Source organism: Perissodus microlepis, chromosome 15, assembly GCF_051167445.1.
Source record: "Perissodus microlepis isolate ML-2025 ecotype Zambia chromosome 15, ASM5116744v1, whole genome shotgun sequence".
NCBI lineage: Eukaryota > Metazoa > Chordata > Actinopteri > Cichliformes > Cichlidae > Perissodus > Perissodus microlepis.
Window position 1 is genome coordinate 19,447,208 of NC_140475.1, and position 17,840 is coordinate 19,465,047.

Sequence of the window (17,840 nt, forward strand, 5' to 3'; positions counted from 1 at the left end):
ACACAGCCCTCTTCCCCTACTGCTGGGCTCAGAACTGTTTTCTGTTTGTCAGCAGTTGAATGTTGTTGTTTTTTTCCCCCTTCGACAGGTAAAATCAAATGTGAGCAGGGAAGCAAAAATCCAATCACAAGTAGCCACTTGTGCATTTAAAATCAGAATATCAGGTGTGAACCGCAGTGTGTCTCAGCTGGATCCAGACGCAAGCTGGATATGAGATCTCCCGTCTGAATTGATTCCCATCCTCCCACCAGACTAGACACTTCATTACTCTCCCTGAGTGATATAAAACTCTTCTGCTGACAAAAAACACGCAGTGTCCTCTGACTTTTTTCTTACATTTCAAAATGAATTGATTAGTTTTAGACATCTATCCTTAAAAAAAAAGTACTATAGTGATACAGGAAATCGATACAAAAGGCTTTTTGCATGACAAAAGTAAACGCTCATTGCAGCAGAGCATTAACCTAAAATTACTGCTTGATGCTCACATTGCAGTTTTTATCTCTCCAGCCCATCCAATTGTGCACTCCTCCCCTGTAACTTTCCTACAGAGACGGCAATTTTCTATGTAAATTCGCTTTCTCCCGATCGTCTTCATTTCCATACCAGCGCCGTCAAAAGAGCTGACTGTCAAAAGTGTGCCGAGTCAGCACCGACTGTGCCACGAGAGAGCAGAGGAAATAATAACGTCAGTCGATCCTCTTTGCACCTGTGCACGCACATGTGTGTATGTGCTTGTGTGTTTTATTTTTTAATACACAAGGCGAGGATTGCTACTTTTGAGATGGAAGATAAAGCCAAAGCTTTTACCCGTCTTAGAAAGAGATTCTGCTTCTCCTATCAAGTGTCAGACTCGAGAAAGGCTTCCAGCTGTGAAGCCAGAGGTGATCCAGAAGTTTTCTGTCATCTTTGTTTGACTGACATGAGCTCAGCGTTTCCTTGTTTTTTTCTTCTTTTTTTTTATTGCCTTCATACCTGTTAACAGAGTGTATTTGAAACTTTTTTTTTTCTTCTATGAATTACACTAGATTCACTAATAGATGAGTAATGTTTGAAATAACAGCAGAAGAAAAAAAATAGGTTTGCATAAACAAAAACTGCGCGCCCTTTAAAAGTTCTCATGAATTTGTTTAATGTAGTAAAAATTAAAAGCAGTGGTGGAGAACATGACAGCGGAGGCCCTTCTTGCAGGGTGGATACAATGAGTGGAGCATTGTGCTAACTTTGTGCGTGCTTATATGCACCGCATTCATACACCGTGGAAAACGGACGCATGAGAAACACAAGAAGGCCACATTCATTATATGTTCTGTCATAGTTCGCTTTTAGAATAAACTCAAGAAGCATGTAGTGGCTTTAATTATACTGAACATAGCGAGATGAAAGAAGATGGGAGCCTTTAAAGGAGCTCCAGCACGGAAGGCTAATTACTAAGTGAAGACCAGTCTGCTCTCAGCTGCTATACAGTACCTCCAGGCTTGACGTCTGGCCCAAGTTGTATTGAATTAGGGCCAATAGATTAGCCAACAGTGAGCGGCATCTGTTTTGCTTTTGTTTTTTATAACTCAGAGCTGCATTCGACTCTGTCAGCCCACTTGGTGAATTTAGCCAGCCATTAGTACAGAGTACGGTCAATAAAACATCCATACATTATTCTGCTGGATTAAAAAAAAAAAAGCTCAAAATTTATTTATTATTTTTTTTTTTTCAGCCTTCAAATTTCTTATGTCTAATAAAGTGTCCAACTTTTAGGCTACGTCCACACGTACCCGGGTATTTTTGAAAATGCAGATTTTTCTATGCGTTTGCACCTTTCGTCCACACGTAAACGGCGTTTTTGGTCACTGAAAACGGAGATTTTTAAAAACTCCGGCCAGGGTGGATATTTTTGAAAACTTGGTTTTTGCATTTACGTGTGGACGAGAAAAACGGAGAAAACGCAGCGTCAAAGGTGTGCGCCTTTTTTGACGTCACACTGTGCGCCACGTTATTGTTTCGGTGAAATGAATTTCTACAATACTGTTACTGTTAATTGTACTCTCTGCAGTGTTTAAATGCTTACATATACACACACAGTTACTGTCCCTCCACACATACGACTCGGTTCTGCTTCTGTGCCCCAGCTTTGTTTACTTTTTCCCACCGAGGCTTCTAGACTTCTGATTGGGCAACATTTCTGCACGGTTAGGAATATATCACCACCTGTTGCTTTGGCATGTTCCTAGCAGCGTTTTCCTTCATGTCTGCCTTTACGTGTGGACGGGATTATTTTTTAAAACGAAAACGGAAAATCTCCGTTTTCAAAAATACCCGTGTACGTATGGACATAGCCTTAGATTTTTGATTGATCCATTTTAAATGAGCTTGGGCCCAAAGAAGATGGTAGTTTTAAATTGTTGTAAATGCAGCGGTGAGCTTCTGGCAGTGGTTCTTAGAAGTGTTCCCGTGCTGTGATTTCCGTAACTCATCGTGTCTTTTTAAGTGCAATTTACTGCCTTGCAATCAGTGTATGCTTACTGTTGTCACCATCACGAACGGTGGCGGGTGCCAAAAGTGACGCCACAACTGCTGGCGCGCGGCCTGCTTTGATGTTGTTTAGGCTTGCCATGCATTTCTCGTTTTCTCTTTTTAACTTGACCTAGACACAAGTTTAAACTTGGAGACAGTTTTACTCTGTCTTCACTGCCATTTCAATTATATATCACAGCAGGAGCACAAAGGTTCCTCGAAAACCTTGAGGACAAAACTCTCAGCGATTGCTTTGTTTCCTTTTTTAACTTCTTCTATTCTTTTTTTTTTCTTCTGAGTTGTGACACATGATATTCATTAGAAGACTGCAACAAATCTAACACAACTTTGTTTCAATGTTCATGCTAAAGCAAACAATGCAGGGGCCATCAGTATCCGGTCCTAATGGAGCACGGTTTCTCTTTTAGCCTTGTCCCTTTCTCTTGATCCTGTAAATTTTTAATTGATTATGTCTCATAAATAATGTCCCAAAATTCTTGCAATCTTTGGTTGAGAAATGTTTTCCTTAAACGACTGAACAGTTTTCTCCTGCAGTCTTCTTTTCTTCTTTCTTCTGAATACATACATACGTACGTCAGTGTTACAACCTCATTAATTATGAGAAATTTTACCTTTTTTTTTTCATTCTTTTTGCCCTTACCCTACATAAGCAACGTGTAAGGGCTCCAAAAAGACCTTTCAGACCTTTGCAGCGCTTGACTCTCTCATCTTTTCACTTTTTCCAGTTAAATGCAGGCTTTAAATACTTGTAGATTATTGCATTATTGGTTGTTGTTCCTTCATATTACACTATTTATTCTCACAATAACAGTGAAATGTTCACTGTCACTGGGTGACATTTGGGACACAGACCACAAAGGACAACTTGCATACATTATAGCTCATATCAACACTCTGTCAACATGTTTCATTCTCCGTCACCTTTTACGCTAACAGCCAACCCTCTAAACGAGAGGTTTGTATACCCTTTTGTGTGTTATCATGGCTGACAGGTGGCCCCTGCCGAAACAGCACAATAACTCCGGAGTTGCTCTCTCTCCATTTTCTCCATCCAGTCTCATTAGCATTCAAACTGCTTCACCTGCAGGGCTCTTTAGTAGTTGAGGGTGAGTCAGAGTTTAATTATTTTGGACAGTAAAAGGATTTTTTTTTTCCGAGGTGTAGTCTGGACAGATCCACCTTTTAACACCAAAGTGACCCTGGAGGGGGAAAGAAAACATGCTGTAAGAGCAAAAGCATTCATGGGGTCAGGAAGGTGCCAGCATATACCAGTGAACTGTAATGCTGAAGTTCCTTTTTCTCAGTATTTCCATATCATTTAGATAGACTTGGAGGAGAGTTCCCTGTAAAAACCATCAGTTACGCTGGTTAATATTCCACCCTGAGGCATCCTGCCCGGAAATGTTTTCATACCTTGCAGGTATTTGCATTGCCAGCGTTGCTTCCTCCTGTTGTAATTCAAGGTTATGAGTTCAGACTCTGCTCTGACCCACACAGATGACTCAGTAAGTTATAGTCCGGGCTTTTTGCAGAACTTTGTACGGTTTTACTTTTATTTGCATATCAGACAACATGTAAATCAATACTGGCATTTTTTCTGTTCTTAGTTTCGCTCCTTCCCATTTGCTTTCCTTAAATGATTACGATTCCATCTCCCATCTCAAATCTGTGTTTGTTTTTCTTCCCTCATCCATCCTACGTTTTCCTTCCCCGAAGCAAGTTATTAAACCCAAAGTGAGCGAGCGAGTGAGACGGACACAGACAGAGAGAGAGAGAGCGAGGAGGACAAGAGCAACCATTCACACAACAGCAGGCTTCTTAACTACCGAAAGCTGTCACCTCCTCAGAGTGGTTTGTGTGCAAGCCTCTCCAATACAGCTGTCAGGGCAGCAGTCTCCAAACGGGCCTCCTTCAGCTGACACTCAGTCGTACACTCGCTTATGTTTTCCATATTCAGTCTGCACTCATCGTTGAATGGATTAATTAATTCATGAAGTGAACAAACATCACATTTCTGTGTCCTTTTAAATCTGCGCTAGATGTGCAGCCCCACATACAGGGTAGGGAATGCTGTGTGGTACAGGAAGAATTAAAAATTGGGTGTTTAATTGTCAGTTTGGAAAGAGAAAATCTTTATATATCGGAGGCAAAATTGAAGAGATACAGGGAGGTGAGGGTGGAGCTAAAGGTCCCGGCACAGTGGTGGGTTGGGCAGTTGATATGGAGTCTGCTTGTAGTGATGTAAAACCATGTGTTTAATAACAATAAAAACCCATGTTTTGCCAGGTACAGATCACATGTTAACCGAGTTCTATGGACATCCCACATCATCACCATTTAAACCATTTGTTTAAAGTCGGACTGGACAGTGTAAAAAGAAGTTTGTAAAGGTGGTTTCTTATAGCTCCATTCTGATGCTATTAACTCGTATTCATGACACGGGGTGCGATGCAGTGCTGGAAATTGATCTCGCCCCCTAAAACTGTGGTCAAACTGTGTTGGCCTGCTGCATTGAGTTTGTTTTTACAGACAAAGACAGACAGTAAGGCAGGAAGAAACAACAATAGAAAAGAACCACATCAAACCCCTCACAGCTTTGGGAACCTGTGTTTTAAGCTACTTAATAACCAGTGACAGATGGCTAAATAAAAACAAAAAACAGTCTTTAAATTAATCATGAACTAGTCATGTGTCTGTAAATACATCTGGGTGAGGATGCTTTTCAGTTTTGTTTATTGCCAAGATAGCAGAGCAGATACAGGGCAGGAAATGAAAGAAAAAGAATGAGATAAAATGTGAGTGTTATATATGCATGAGTAGAAATTTGAATTGAAGATGGGAAAGGGGGGGAAAGGGGGGAGACAAAGGAATAAATCAATTTTCATCAGGTGTTTAGCAATGATGGGCACTGTCAGTGAAATGAGGAAGAAAGACGGAGGTGGTGAAGAAGGACAGAGGGGAGGAGAAGAGGGTAGCGTGTCAGGATCTGGGAGGGAGGGAGCTGTCGGCTCGCGCCGTCCCCACAGACGCCGCTGTAATCTGGGCCACGTGTCCCAGAATGCCTGCTGGTCACCCAGAGGCTTGGCTGGGTGATTCATCTTAGTTAGGGAGCTGTCCAAGCGACTCCCCGCGGACTGCAACACATAATCGTACACGCAAAACATACACACACACTGCAAACATATGTGGTTAGAGAAGAGGCGGAGGTTTGATTGGCTGAACACCCATACTTAAAAATTTAAGGTCATTGGTTCCACCTTCCACTGTCGTCTCCTCACTCTAAACATAACCTGAATCTTATAAATGACTTTAACTCTGACCAAAAACGTAATAAATCTAATTTATCTCATTCATATGAGTGCGCACACCTGTCAGCTATACTCACAACAGGAAAACACACTAACACTATGTTAGTTATTCTCTACTCTGAGATTACTGAACCAGGTGAAGCTTTTACACAAGCATGGCTGATGTCTACTTAAATTCTGCATGTTCTGTCATCTACCATCTTTTGTAACAACCTTAGGCAAAATTTACTCATCACTCCCTCATTTTTGAAACGCTACAACAACATACAGTTTAAGAGCTTAGCTTAAAACTTCATTCTTGAGCTCAACTTTATCCCAAACAGAGCTGCAAAAAAAATAACTAAATATTTGGTGAATTATTGATAAAGAAGCTATTTTTTCTTCATTAAATTATTAATTATTTGGCCTAAAGAAATGCCAGAAATACTATAAATATTAAGTTTTCCAAGGATAAAGTTTGTTACCATAGAGAAATAAACATTGTGAAATAACTTGAGAGCAAATCAAAAACTAATAATATATATTTTATATATATTTTTATATTTTATATTTCTTTAATGTTCCAATTGCTTAACTGTTTAAATGTAAGTAATCATCTTCAACAATCTTCAACACAACACACTGATGTTCTGGACATGCTGTCACAGCCATTGATTCTTCACTTATGGTTGATAGCTTTAGGTAATCTTGGAAAGACTTTTAAACGCGTGAATTTACAATAAGTACTTTTGCCATCTTTCACTTTAATTGGTTTAAATAATTTGGATATGCTGAACATTTGCTTGCAGCCAGCCTAATTAGTAGTTCTCATTTATTGTTCCTGTACTTGAGTCCTTTTTATTTATGTTGCTTAGCAGTTCGGTTGGTAAACTCCAAATTAATTGAGGCTGTTGTCTGTAATGTTAACAGGCTATTTTTAATAATGTTTCGTATTTCACTGCAGGACTCACTGACGTCATCTTTCTCGTTTTTGTTTCTTTAGTGTTCCTGAGATCTAAATCTCGATCGTTCCAGAGAGCAAAACACGCATATCAGTGTTAATGCCTGTGTTTTACACCTCATTGACAGGTGGCCTCCTCATTTGTTGACAGTGGTGATAGCCAGTCTTTACCCTGTGGAAATAAATCAGTCTTCTTTGTGTAAAAGCTGTATTGACGGGCCTGATGCTCTCACATTCCCTGCCTCATTTAGTTAAACCTGATTCAGTGGCTGATGTTCAGTGAATGTCTCAGCATGCGTTTAAGTATAGGACAATGTCACGATTTCAACCACTAGCTTTTCACACTGAGCTCAAGAAATCAATGTTTAACCATCGTTTCTACTCCCTTGTATTCACTCTGACGAGATCTTTGAATAACTCATTTGTAGACTAAAGACCAAAGCCTAACACATCTAAGGGGAGGAAAGTAGAGTAAATTTTCCTTCTTTCTACCTCCTTTGTTAATGGTTTAATTGCATGAAAACCTCTATTCACATTCAGAATAGAGGTTTCTGACACAGCTTCACCTACTTCCAAGGTTCATGGAGAAGAACAAGGCTCTAAAGAGGCTCTAAAGCTCCAGCAACACTCGCAGTATAAAGAGCAGCTTTATTACTTGACCAGCGTGTTTTGGGATTGGTTGTTGATGACCCTGATGAAGGCCACAGGCTGAAACATGTGGTCAAATATATTACACTTTATATTGCAAGTGTTGATGGAGCGTTGACCTCTATAAACCCCATTCAGAGATGAAGCCTAGCAGACAGCTAGCAGGTATAAGCTGCTTTTCAGTTGAAGTAGCAACTCCCTTAATGCACACTTTAAACCTTAATACAAATTAAACAGATGAGTTATTAAAAAATTGGACCTTTTAACATTATGTTTAATGGAGATTGACTCGCTTTTCGAGCAGGCCTCGAGTGGCCATGACAGGAGCCATTTTCAAATGCGAAAATAATACCGCTTTTTGAAAACCTATCGTAATGACTGACTGTTTATTAAATATGAAAAGATGAATACTCTTTTTTTAACTGTTTGATATAGTGATACAGCATAATATTCTGTATTTAACACAGCTATGTGCTTGTTCAGATGACCAGGTTGTCTCGCCGTAAAGGGCACACAGAAAAATCCTGGTACTTGAGCTGTTTGGTGTGCAGATTGATCTATTTTCACGTCTCTAAAGCAGATGCATCATGAGTTATTGGATGCTGATATGTGTTTCATCCATTTGCTAGGGTTAACGTATGCAAACAAACACACTGGTGTGTTTTCCTGAAGCCTTTGCTGTCAGAAGCATCGAGGTGTGAAATGTGATTATCAACGTCAGCTTTTACTACTGACATCAGCCACAGGTTTCGCGTGTGCTTTTCGCTTTCTGTAGTACTTATTAAAGCTTGTTGGCAGCTTGCTTGATGGCCTTGGACGCGGAGTGTGTTTAATTCATTCTTGGGCGCATCCCTGGGAGTGTTTTTATTCTTCCCCTCAGTGTGCTTCTAGCATTATTAAAGGCATTAATCACTGCGATCTGATGCCTTGTTACGACACAACTCTGCTCCCACTGCGCAGCCAGCTAAATACACACGCATTTCGGTGTCCACAGTGCCATCAAACATCTTGGCTTGAAAGTACTGCATTGTAAAAGTCTCCTTGGAATACAGAAGGAACCCGTATGAGCGGATATATCAATGTTTTCATCTGTTAAATTATTTTTTGCACATGCCATGAATCCTGCACAAGAATCCGTAATCTTTAAGGGAATTTTTTAACAGAAAACATCGACTTTCAGATCTGGCTGCTTTGCTGTTTCTCAAATTCTTGTTAATATCCCTCTCGGCAAGGTGCATGTTCTTGAAATCATTTTTAAGTCCTCCACCATCCACTTTCTTAACTGATTTTCCGATCCGTGAGAGGAAGTCACAGGAGCAAAAAAAGAATTTAAATTATCCATATTTTTTTCTTCCAGTAGAGGGAGATATTTTAGATATTTCATTTCAAGCCAGCATGAAGTAATTTCGGGAAAGTGTTTAAACAGATATTAACACATTTACACTTAAATACACATTAGCCGCCTAGCTTAATGGTTTCTATCCATTAAGTAACCTGGAACGAATGTGCTCTGTATGTTTTTTGCTCATTGCCAACTTTGTGGCTTTAAGTATTTTATCTCCCCCTGCTGGTAATGCAACCTCTGCATGCGTGTCTATTTCATGTTTTGCAGATTACACGTTACATCTATTATACGTTTTGTTATGATATTGGGTTGGTAACTGTAGATTTTCAAGTTGATACGCCTCAAGAGGTTCTTGAAGTGTTAAAAAGCCAGTTTTCCTCATCTCATACAAGCATTTTGTCCTCGGTATTTTTACCGAGCTACTACTCTGCATTTCCTCCACTTTAGGAATGTACAACACTGGTGATTTGAAACTAACCCATTATCTTGGCAAAAACAAGATTTGAAACTCGAGACTCAAAGTCTACTGAATTTAGCATGCACTGTTAGGTAATAACTCAGATTTAGGTGTGCACGTGTAATAAAGAGTAAACATGTTTGTTCAGCCTGGTAAGAAATATCTCCTGGCTTTTTTCATCACTTTTTTCATCTTTTTATGAATCTCTGTTACTTTATATTTAAAAAATCTATTAACTTTTGTGTTTTTTCTGGTTATGTATAAATAAAAATAATTAAGTTAATCTTCACTTAGCAAAACATGTTACATTTCTTTTAGCTCTGGCTAAAGACTCAGTTCCTTCAATTTAGTCAAATGAAAAATATATGAAATATAAAGAAATATGTGTCGATATTTGGTAGACCTCATAAAATCTGATATATTGGAAATACTCAGGTGTAGCCTATCATCAGTCTCTGTCTGCATGTCAGGCGGACAAAAATGTAATAGGAGAAACATTGCTCATCTTGACGGTGTCAAACACATCGACACGTTGCTCCGGCTCACACGCAGATATCTGACATTTATTCCCAGAATGCCAGCAGTTAATTTTGGCCACATTTCTGTTACCTCTCTCGCTAGTTTAACTCTCAGTAACCTTTCCTGCCTCTGAATTTTGAGGAGAAAGTCATAGAGTTGCCACATTGTTTTGACGAGTGGCCTCTTGAGCTTTTCTTCTTCGCAAATCTTTTTCTCCCTCCTGCCCCCGTCTCTCAGACCCCGCTGAGTGGCTGATCCCTGGAGTACAGAGCTGCCAGCTCATGACGCAGTGTGATACTGCACTGTCTCTGACTCAATGTGTGTGTAAAAAGGCACATTTCCACATATAGTAGAATAATGCATGAATAATAACAACAGAGCTCATTAGCAGTAGTTGGATAGTTAGTCGGTCCTTTATTCGTGGTGATTAAATACCAATTTGGGGTGATCATCATCATCAGCCAATTATTTCACAGCGTCAGTCACAAAATATTGGAGGAAAGCTGGCGAATTAATCTCCTTCAGATATTTGTGGCTAACTGTACACTGCTGGTGACATCTGGTTTCAAAAACATCAAGATGGAGACAGCAACTCCATCTTAATACTGTGAACATGAAAATCTGCATGTGCTATTAAATTAAAATAAGCTTGAACTGGCTTTGAATGGCAAAACTTTACATATATTTTCTACCTTGTTGCAAGACTGCGAGCTACATAGCAGCCTCTGGTTGAAAGAAATAGCGCTATGCAGTTCAGTCACACATTTCAACAAGAAACATCTCTGGTGTTGTTGTTTTTTTCTCCCCTTATGAACTAAGGCAGCTCCCAGAAGTGGGAATAAGTCTCACATGTGCGAGTCACAAACAAGTCTAAAGTCTTAACCTTCAAATCCCATGTTACTGTGGGGAAACCAAGCAAGTCAAGTCCTATGAAATTCCGATGATCTATCCCAGATTTCACATTTTCTGTCTTGCACTGGTCATGAATGTTCAAAAGATATATTTTTTTTTAGCAACAACCCTTTGAAGCTTTCTCATTTTTAACATTTTGTGGTCTCAATAAAAACTCTCCTAACAGCACAAAAACAAGAGGATTCAGAGGTGCTGTTCATGAGAGGTGTGGCAGGATCTGATTTACTTGAATCTGTGGGACATGTGTCACTTAATTCTACACCTAGAGTCAAGTTATAAGAAAAAAGTCCAAATCCATGTGGGCTGCATTAACAGACATGAAGCCATTCTCATTCGTGTCAGTGGGCAGCAGCACCAGTTTGAGTCAAGCCGCTGAAACCCTGGCAGCAGTGTCAAACTGTCCACTACGTCTTAGGCCAAATCCCATTTTATCTTTACTGCTTTAGTACACTCACACCAGGAGCCAAATATGGAAGTACACTTCACTTTTACAGCCAACAAAATCAGACACCTTGGAGACAACCAAAGCCCTCGGCTAGAACTGCTACAAAGCTGTCTTGTCAGATTTGCTAACACAAAAGATTAGACTGGGAATTTAAACGCACTTGATAAGAGATCACCACTCAAGGAGGAAATTTGCTGTTGTGTTGCAGCAGAAAACACCTGAACTGTGCTTAAAAAAAAAGGGAAAAAAAGTGGAACCAAGAACGTGATCAGCACAAGTTTTATACAGGTTAAAAAACAAATCAAGTCTTACGTCACGCTTTTAGGCTGTTACACAGTGCTGCAAACAACCAAGGAGTGGTAGACATCCAGGAAAAACACCAGATATTACCATATTAATCTAAGAAGAATGAGCATTATTGATTCCTGTGGAAATTGAAAGAGTTAAAAGTGCACAAATCCACTTTTATAGGGCATCATTTCCCAGTTTCCTGCAGGTCTGAGCTCCAGGTGTATTTGCTCTTGTTTTCAGGTTGAATATTCATGACACTATTTAAAGCCACACTGGGCCTCTGTGGTGGGTCCAAATGGATCTGAAGGTTACATGCATTGAAAATTCAACTCTAGCAGTCCGTAACTGTGTAAATTGATGTTAGTACACTTAAATACACACCACAGGCTTGTGTTTACCAGCACAGGCTGTGATGTCTCACCCTGAAAGATACCGAAGGGATGAGAGGAGATCAAAGATCCGCGAGTCTGGCTTTCTCTGGATGGAAAGCTGACTCACTGAGGGTTTTTTGGTTGTTTTTGTTTTTTTTGTTGTTTTTTTAAGATGTGTTTTGCTTTCACGTTTAAGCTAAAGTTAAGCGGTTTTCTCCTTTTAGCCTCACAGATTGTGATAGAGTTGCAAATCTTACTTTCTTTGGGCAATCAGTTTGGTGAAAGCAGCAGGAACACATTAAATAGAGGGGAAACGAAACATTGCTGGCTATATAATGGCAAAATGGTGAATTAGACGTAAGCTGGAGAGCCATAAATCAGTTTTGTAGTGAGAAACTGTTTTTAAGATATCTATGTTGAGTCAGCGACGTTTTAAACAACTAAATGGGCTAAAGTTTCCTCACATTACACATGGAAAACATCAGTATAGCTCCAAGCAACAGTAAAGCAGGCAAGGAAAGATACTGGCAAAACATTACAGGGATAAAAGGAAGCAGACAGGAAAGAGGAAAAGCCTGGAATAAAGGGATAAAGAGTGGAAGGATGGGGGAAGCACTGAGCTACAGGTGTAAGCCTTGGATTTTGAGCAGAGATGGAGATTTGCAAATGTTGAATTATACTTTCTGCTGAAAATTCAAGGAAATGTAGAGGCATACATCAGCTGTTCGAACCATCTTGTAATGACTTGCTTGTTTTTGTTCTGTTTCTTTCTCAGGTGTTTCGCAGAAAGGCAGTGGAGTTGGGCGAGAAGCTGCTGCCTGCATTCAAAACGCCCACCGGCATCCCCTGGGCTCTGCTTAACCTCAAGAGGTAAAACAAACAGACAGCACACACACTTGCTCTTTGTCTCCCAGCAGTCCACTTTCAGGCAGCAGGTCTGTTTTGATGGCCTGATGCTTTAAGGAGCACCATGGTCTACCCCTCTCTGTTCCACTCGCACACACTGAGCTGAAATGCTTTAGTCTTACATGACAGAGCAAACTTGTCAGACAGAAACTGTTTGATTTTTTTGCATTCAGGGCTTCATCCTTGAAACTAAACTGCATTGGAAAAGACAAACCCAAAGAGGTTGGGGTTACAGGCTAGTTACATGGCAGTGCTGGTGATGTTTCCTTTCCTCTGGCTGAAATCCTCTTTGTGCTCCACCAAAACCTCCTCCATATAAAAAAAAAAAACCCTCATACTGCTATTTTAACATTTTTCCATTTGCAGAGATATAAACTGATTTTAAGAATCTAAAAACAGATTTTTTTCACTCATCTAATTTCCAAGTAACAGTCATTACTGGTTTGCTTTAAGAAATTGCTTTAATTTGACTTTAAGAGGTCTTCCTTGTGAGCCAAAACAGGCTTTAATCTACTCTAAATCCTTAGTTTCACACTGCATTTTTGTATCTTTGTCTCTGTATGATGTCATTCAGGCAGGATATTTTATTAATAAGGTCATATAAAAATCACAGGTGTCTCACCTGTGGGTTGAACCTGCTGTTCAAACCTTTGTTTAAGGTGAGGAGCTAAAATGCTGCATTTCAGATGATGGATGAACCGAGCGATTAGAGGGTTAAAATAAGTAGGGATTATTTTGGACTCTCAGTCATGCAAAGCTACATAAGCAGAGTCCAAGAAAAGAAATGTGCTAAGAACACAGTTTTATTTATATACATAAAATAAAATGTGCACAATGCCAAAATTAGAACTATAAAGCAATGAAAATAAATTCCAACCAATAAGCACATAACATTTTGGGGTCTTTAATATGAAAATATGAGTATCTCTGTATAAAAACAATTAGAGGTCTGCAACTATTTTTTGCTACAGTCCTTCTGTCAGTCACACATGATGAGGAGAGCACTATTTTCTTTCTATCAGTCGTTCCCCAAAGAGAGACATGACATCCAGGCTGTTTGTCAGCCCGTTAATTAAAAGGCAGGTTGTCATGACGATAAGCGCGCTGTAACAAATTAATTTTCTCTCTGTCTGTATGGGTGAATGGACTCTGCCCGCCTTGTCCTCTTCCCTGAAGTGAGAAATACCCCAGGGAGAGTGAGTGAGTGAGTGAGTGTGTGTGTTCATGTCTGTGCACATGTATGTGGCTCTGCACACATACGTGATCCCCAGAGGCCTGAGCAGATTGCTGTTGATGATGACTTTACCTGCATGACTGAGTTATGATAGCTTAGAACCACACAAGCACAACCCCATATTCCTACACACACACGCACGCACGCACGCACACACGCACACACGCACACATACTCAAATAACTCTGGAAACAAATTACAGTAACAAATATACAGAGCAGCAGAGAGTGTAGGCTATTAAGCAAAAAAAATTTTCTTGTCTATGAAATTGACAGATTAGCATTATAAAGATGTTGGGAAGTTGGTTTCTTTGCAACACTAATGGATTCTTTTTTGAGAAGAACAATTTTAATTAAGTTATTTTTCAAATGATCCAGATTTGCCATAAAATTCGATGGGTTCTTCCTTTCCCTTTCCAATTCCTCGCCACCAGATTTCATAAACTTTGTCTTTTAGTTTTTGTATACTTGCTAACAGACACCTTGGTTCTTACCTTAACAGAAGAATGAGCCAAAGGAAGAACTCCTTACAGGGCCAGACTTTGTAAAAGGTGTTAGGTTTCTTTGTATTCCATGATTGTACAAGAGATATAGGGACAGGGCCATGGTACTCAGTGAACCCTGAACAGAAATTCTTTGGGTTACAGCAAATTCGGTAAGCACAGCGATGGTAGTGGACTGAACTCTGGCCTCAAATATCCAACCACCATCTGAACTGAAAAACCTATCAGCCAGTTGTGTTGTTTCACTGACACACAGACGCAAGTTGACATTTATCGTGGTTTTGGCTGATAGGTGTATGTCCTTGTTTTTTTGTATTGTAACAAGTCTGACTTGGGCTGACTGCAGTTATTCTCAGATGATGAGGGCAACCTGACTGCAACACTTCTCTTTCCAGTAAGGGACTCCACTTGAAGGGACTTGAAGACAGAAACTGACTGCAAGTGGTTCTGGTCCTGGCAACTACTGTTTTCCCTAGTGTGACTATAGTATTTGTTAACTGTAATGTGAATTAGAGTGGTATTTGTTCAACTCCTCCAGTGGGATCAGCTAGAGACACTGATCATTGCAGCCATCTGTGAGGTTGTGAATCCTTAAAATAAACTGAGTACAAGAATGCAAGTTATTCTTTATAATCTTTTTATAAAAGATTTCAAGATCATTTCAATATATCTGTTTCCTCCCCTTCCTACTGTTGCAGATATGCACCATCTGGGAATCCCTATGCTATTGTATTGATATATCATAAAAGATCAGCAGAACCATCAGTGGCAAGCGTAATGTAATCCGACAGACAATGGGGTTTATGGTAGCTTTTAATCCCATCCTGAGTTATGTAAAGACCCAGAAGATCTATAAAACTATAAATCTAAATTTCCATATCCACTGATACATATCAGACAAGTGTTATCAATATGTCTCTCTGGTGATAAAAATTCGTCTGTGCTTTGAAAATTTTAGTTATTTCATTTCTTTTGTTGCTAAAACATCATTAAAACAGTCTATTGAGGAAATTAGACCATGTAGACATTATACAGCTAGAGAGAAGTAGAGGTCAGTTGCAGAAATCCTAAACTCAGAGTGACGGCTCTGAATGATCTGTGGGATAAACAGCACTCAGTCAAAGTTAGATTATGTTTAATTCACTATGTGCAGGTCAGAGAGAAACGAAGGAAGAAGAGATCAAAAGATTTTAGAAATGAGAAGTTGAGAAGAAAAATTGAAAGTGCTTTTGAAGTAGGATAGTTTTGAGTTAGAATACTGCCCATGCAACCTTGACCCAGATTGAGGTAAAATAAATCTGTAAAACACGCTTGCAAACGAGGCCCAATTACTGAATCATCTCTCCCTTTATCCCCCTGTCCTCCCTTCTCTGTTTTACACTCCATTCCTTTATTCTCCTCCATTTCTTTTCTTTAAAGTTTTTCTCCCTTGTATTTCTGTCCTTGTTCAGGCCATCCATCTTATCTACAGTGACCCAGTATCTCCTTCTGTTTCAGGATGTGTACTCCAAGTCCACTCCACTCCATGGCCTTGTTCTTTGTATTCCCTGTCGGTAGCCTTTCATCGCTCTACCCTGCAGCTATCTGCAGAGCCCAAAAGAGACCATAAGAAATAAGGCCACAGTTTAAAACATCTTATTGCTTCTATACCAAGTGAACCTTGTTTGCTCAATGGCCCTGTGTTAATTTCAGAAAACAAGATGAATGCGATGTCCTCACTTTGGAAAGGTTTTTGCTGCGTTTCCTTTGGGAATTACGAGTCTGTTCAGACAAATTAATAAAGGCTTAAGATAAACCTGCGGAGCTGCATTTAGTTAATTTCTAAAGATAAAATCTTTGGCCTGAACACAGCACGTGTTAACATTTCAAAGAATCAGGGTGTTTTACTGGGTTCTATTGGGAGTATTTTGGAAATTAAATGTTTGAGATAATTTTTATCTTACTAAATCTCAAAAGAAAATCTGAACATCAGGTTGAAATCACTCACTGTCTGGTTGGGTATGTTCAGTACGTGTTAACATGGTAATCATAAAATAGGAACAGATCTGGATACACTGGTGTGTAGCTCTTTATTTGTTTTCTTCTTTCCACTCTTTGTTTGCTTTTGGTTTCTGTCACACCCTCGCTTCACCTTCTCTTTATGCTGGACTTTTTTTCTTCTTTTGCCAGCATGTAGAGTTTCCATAGTTACTCCCCCGTCTACCATTTCAGCTTGGGAACAATACCAGTACCTACTGGGGAAAAAGTGTTATCCTTTTCCCCTGGAGAATTTGTACCCAGTGGCAGACAGAACTGCAAATTGAAAGTAAACCCTAGAGGGACCCAATTGAAATACCAATGATGCATTCAGTAGCTGTAACATTAGTTTCCTGGCTGTAAGTAAAGTAAAAAAAAAAAGCTTTTCTTTTTTCACTTTAACATTTAAAACCTGAAACTAAAATCTGCGTATCTGCTTGTCGTGGATCATTATGGTGTGTATAGACCAAAGTTTAAATAGAGATGTTGCAAATTCATTACAGAAAAATCTAATTTATGAAAGGTCATAAGAGCTGATCACATGTCTCATCCTCTGAATGACAAGCCACCAGGAACAAAGGACGATGGAAGGTTTTAAAAGGCCGTCAGAGAATGTAAAGGAATAATTCATCAACGTGAGAAATTTTGTCTTGATGTCCAGCTGATTTATCTTCAAAAGGCACTTGAAGGTGGATCAGCTAAATTGAGCTCTATAATATCCTATACCGAACTGGAGATTGTTATTCATGCTTTTATCTCATCACGACTGGACTATTGCAATTCCCTGTTTACTTGTTTAAACAAAGGTTCTTTGGAGCGTCTGCAGATCGTTCAGAATGCTGCAGCAAGACTTTTGACGAAAGCTTCTAAATTTTCACATATAACACCGTTGCTTATGCAGTTACATTGGCTTCCTGTCGAATTTAGAGTCCATTTTAAGATTTTGGTTTTAACTTTTAAGGCTCTTCAACAACAAGCACCACCATATATTATTGAACTTTTACAGCCCTATGCCCCTAGTAGGTCTCTGAGGTCGAGTAGTCAGGGCCTACTTGTCACTCAGTATACGAGACTGAAAACTAGGGGTGATAGAGCTTTTGCTACTGTGGCCGCCAGACTGTGGAATTCCCTTCCTCAGGACTTACGATCCGCTGATTCATTGATTACTTTTAAAAAACAGCTAAAAACACATCTTTTTAAAATTGCTTTTTGCTAACTTTGTTTGTATCTTGTTTGTTTGTTTTGTTTTTTCTTTTTATAATCTGTTATATCTTGTGAAGCACTTTGTGATTTCTATCTAGAAATGTGCTATATAAATAAAATTTTACTTACTTACTTACTTGCAATATCCAATAAATCAACAGTTCCTCATACAGAGTCAAAGGCTGGCTGGCCTTCCTCTCCGACCCCCCGTGAC

General features: G+C 39.4%; 1 protein-coding gene across 1 annotated transcript in view; it reads left to right on the top strand.

Annotated features, from left to right (window-relative positions):
- man1a1 (mannosidase, alpha, class 1A, member 1) overlaps nucleotides 1-17,840 on the top strand; it is a 169,974-nt gene that overhangs the window by 104,990 nt on the left and 47,144 nt on the right. Inside the window, exon 5 of the mRNA XM_084952760.1 lies at nucleotides 12,541-12,635. Within this exon, the coding sequence (XP_084808886.1) occupies nucleotides 12,541-12,635 (95 nt within the window). The remainder of the gene's footprint in view (nucleotides 1-12,540; nucleotides 12,636-17,840) is intronic.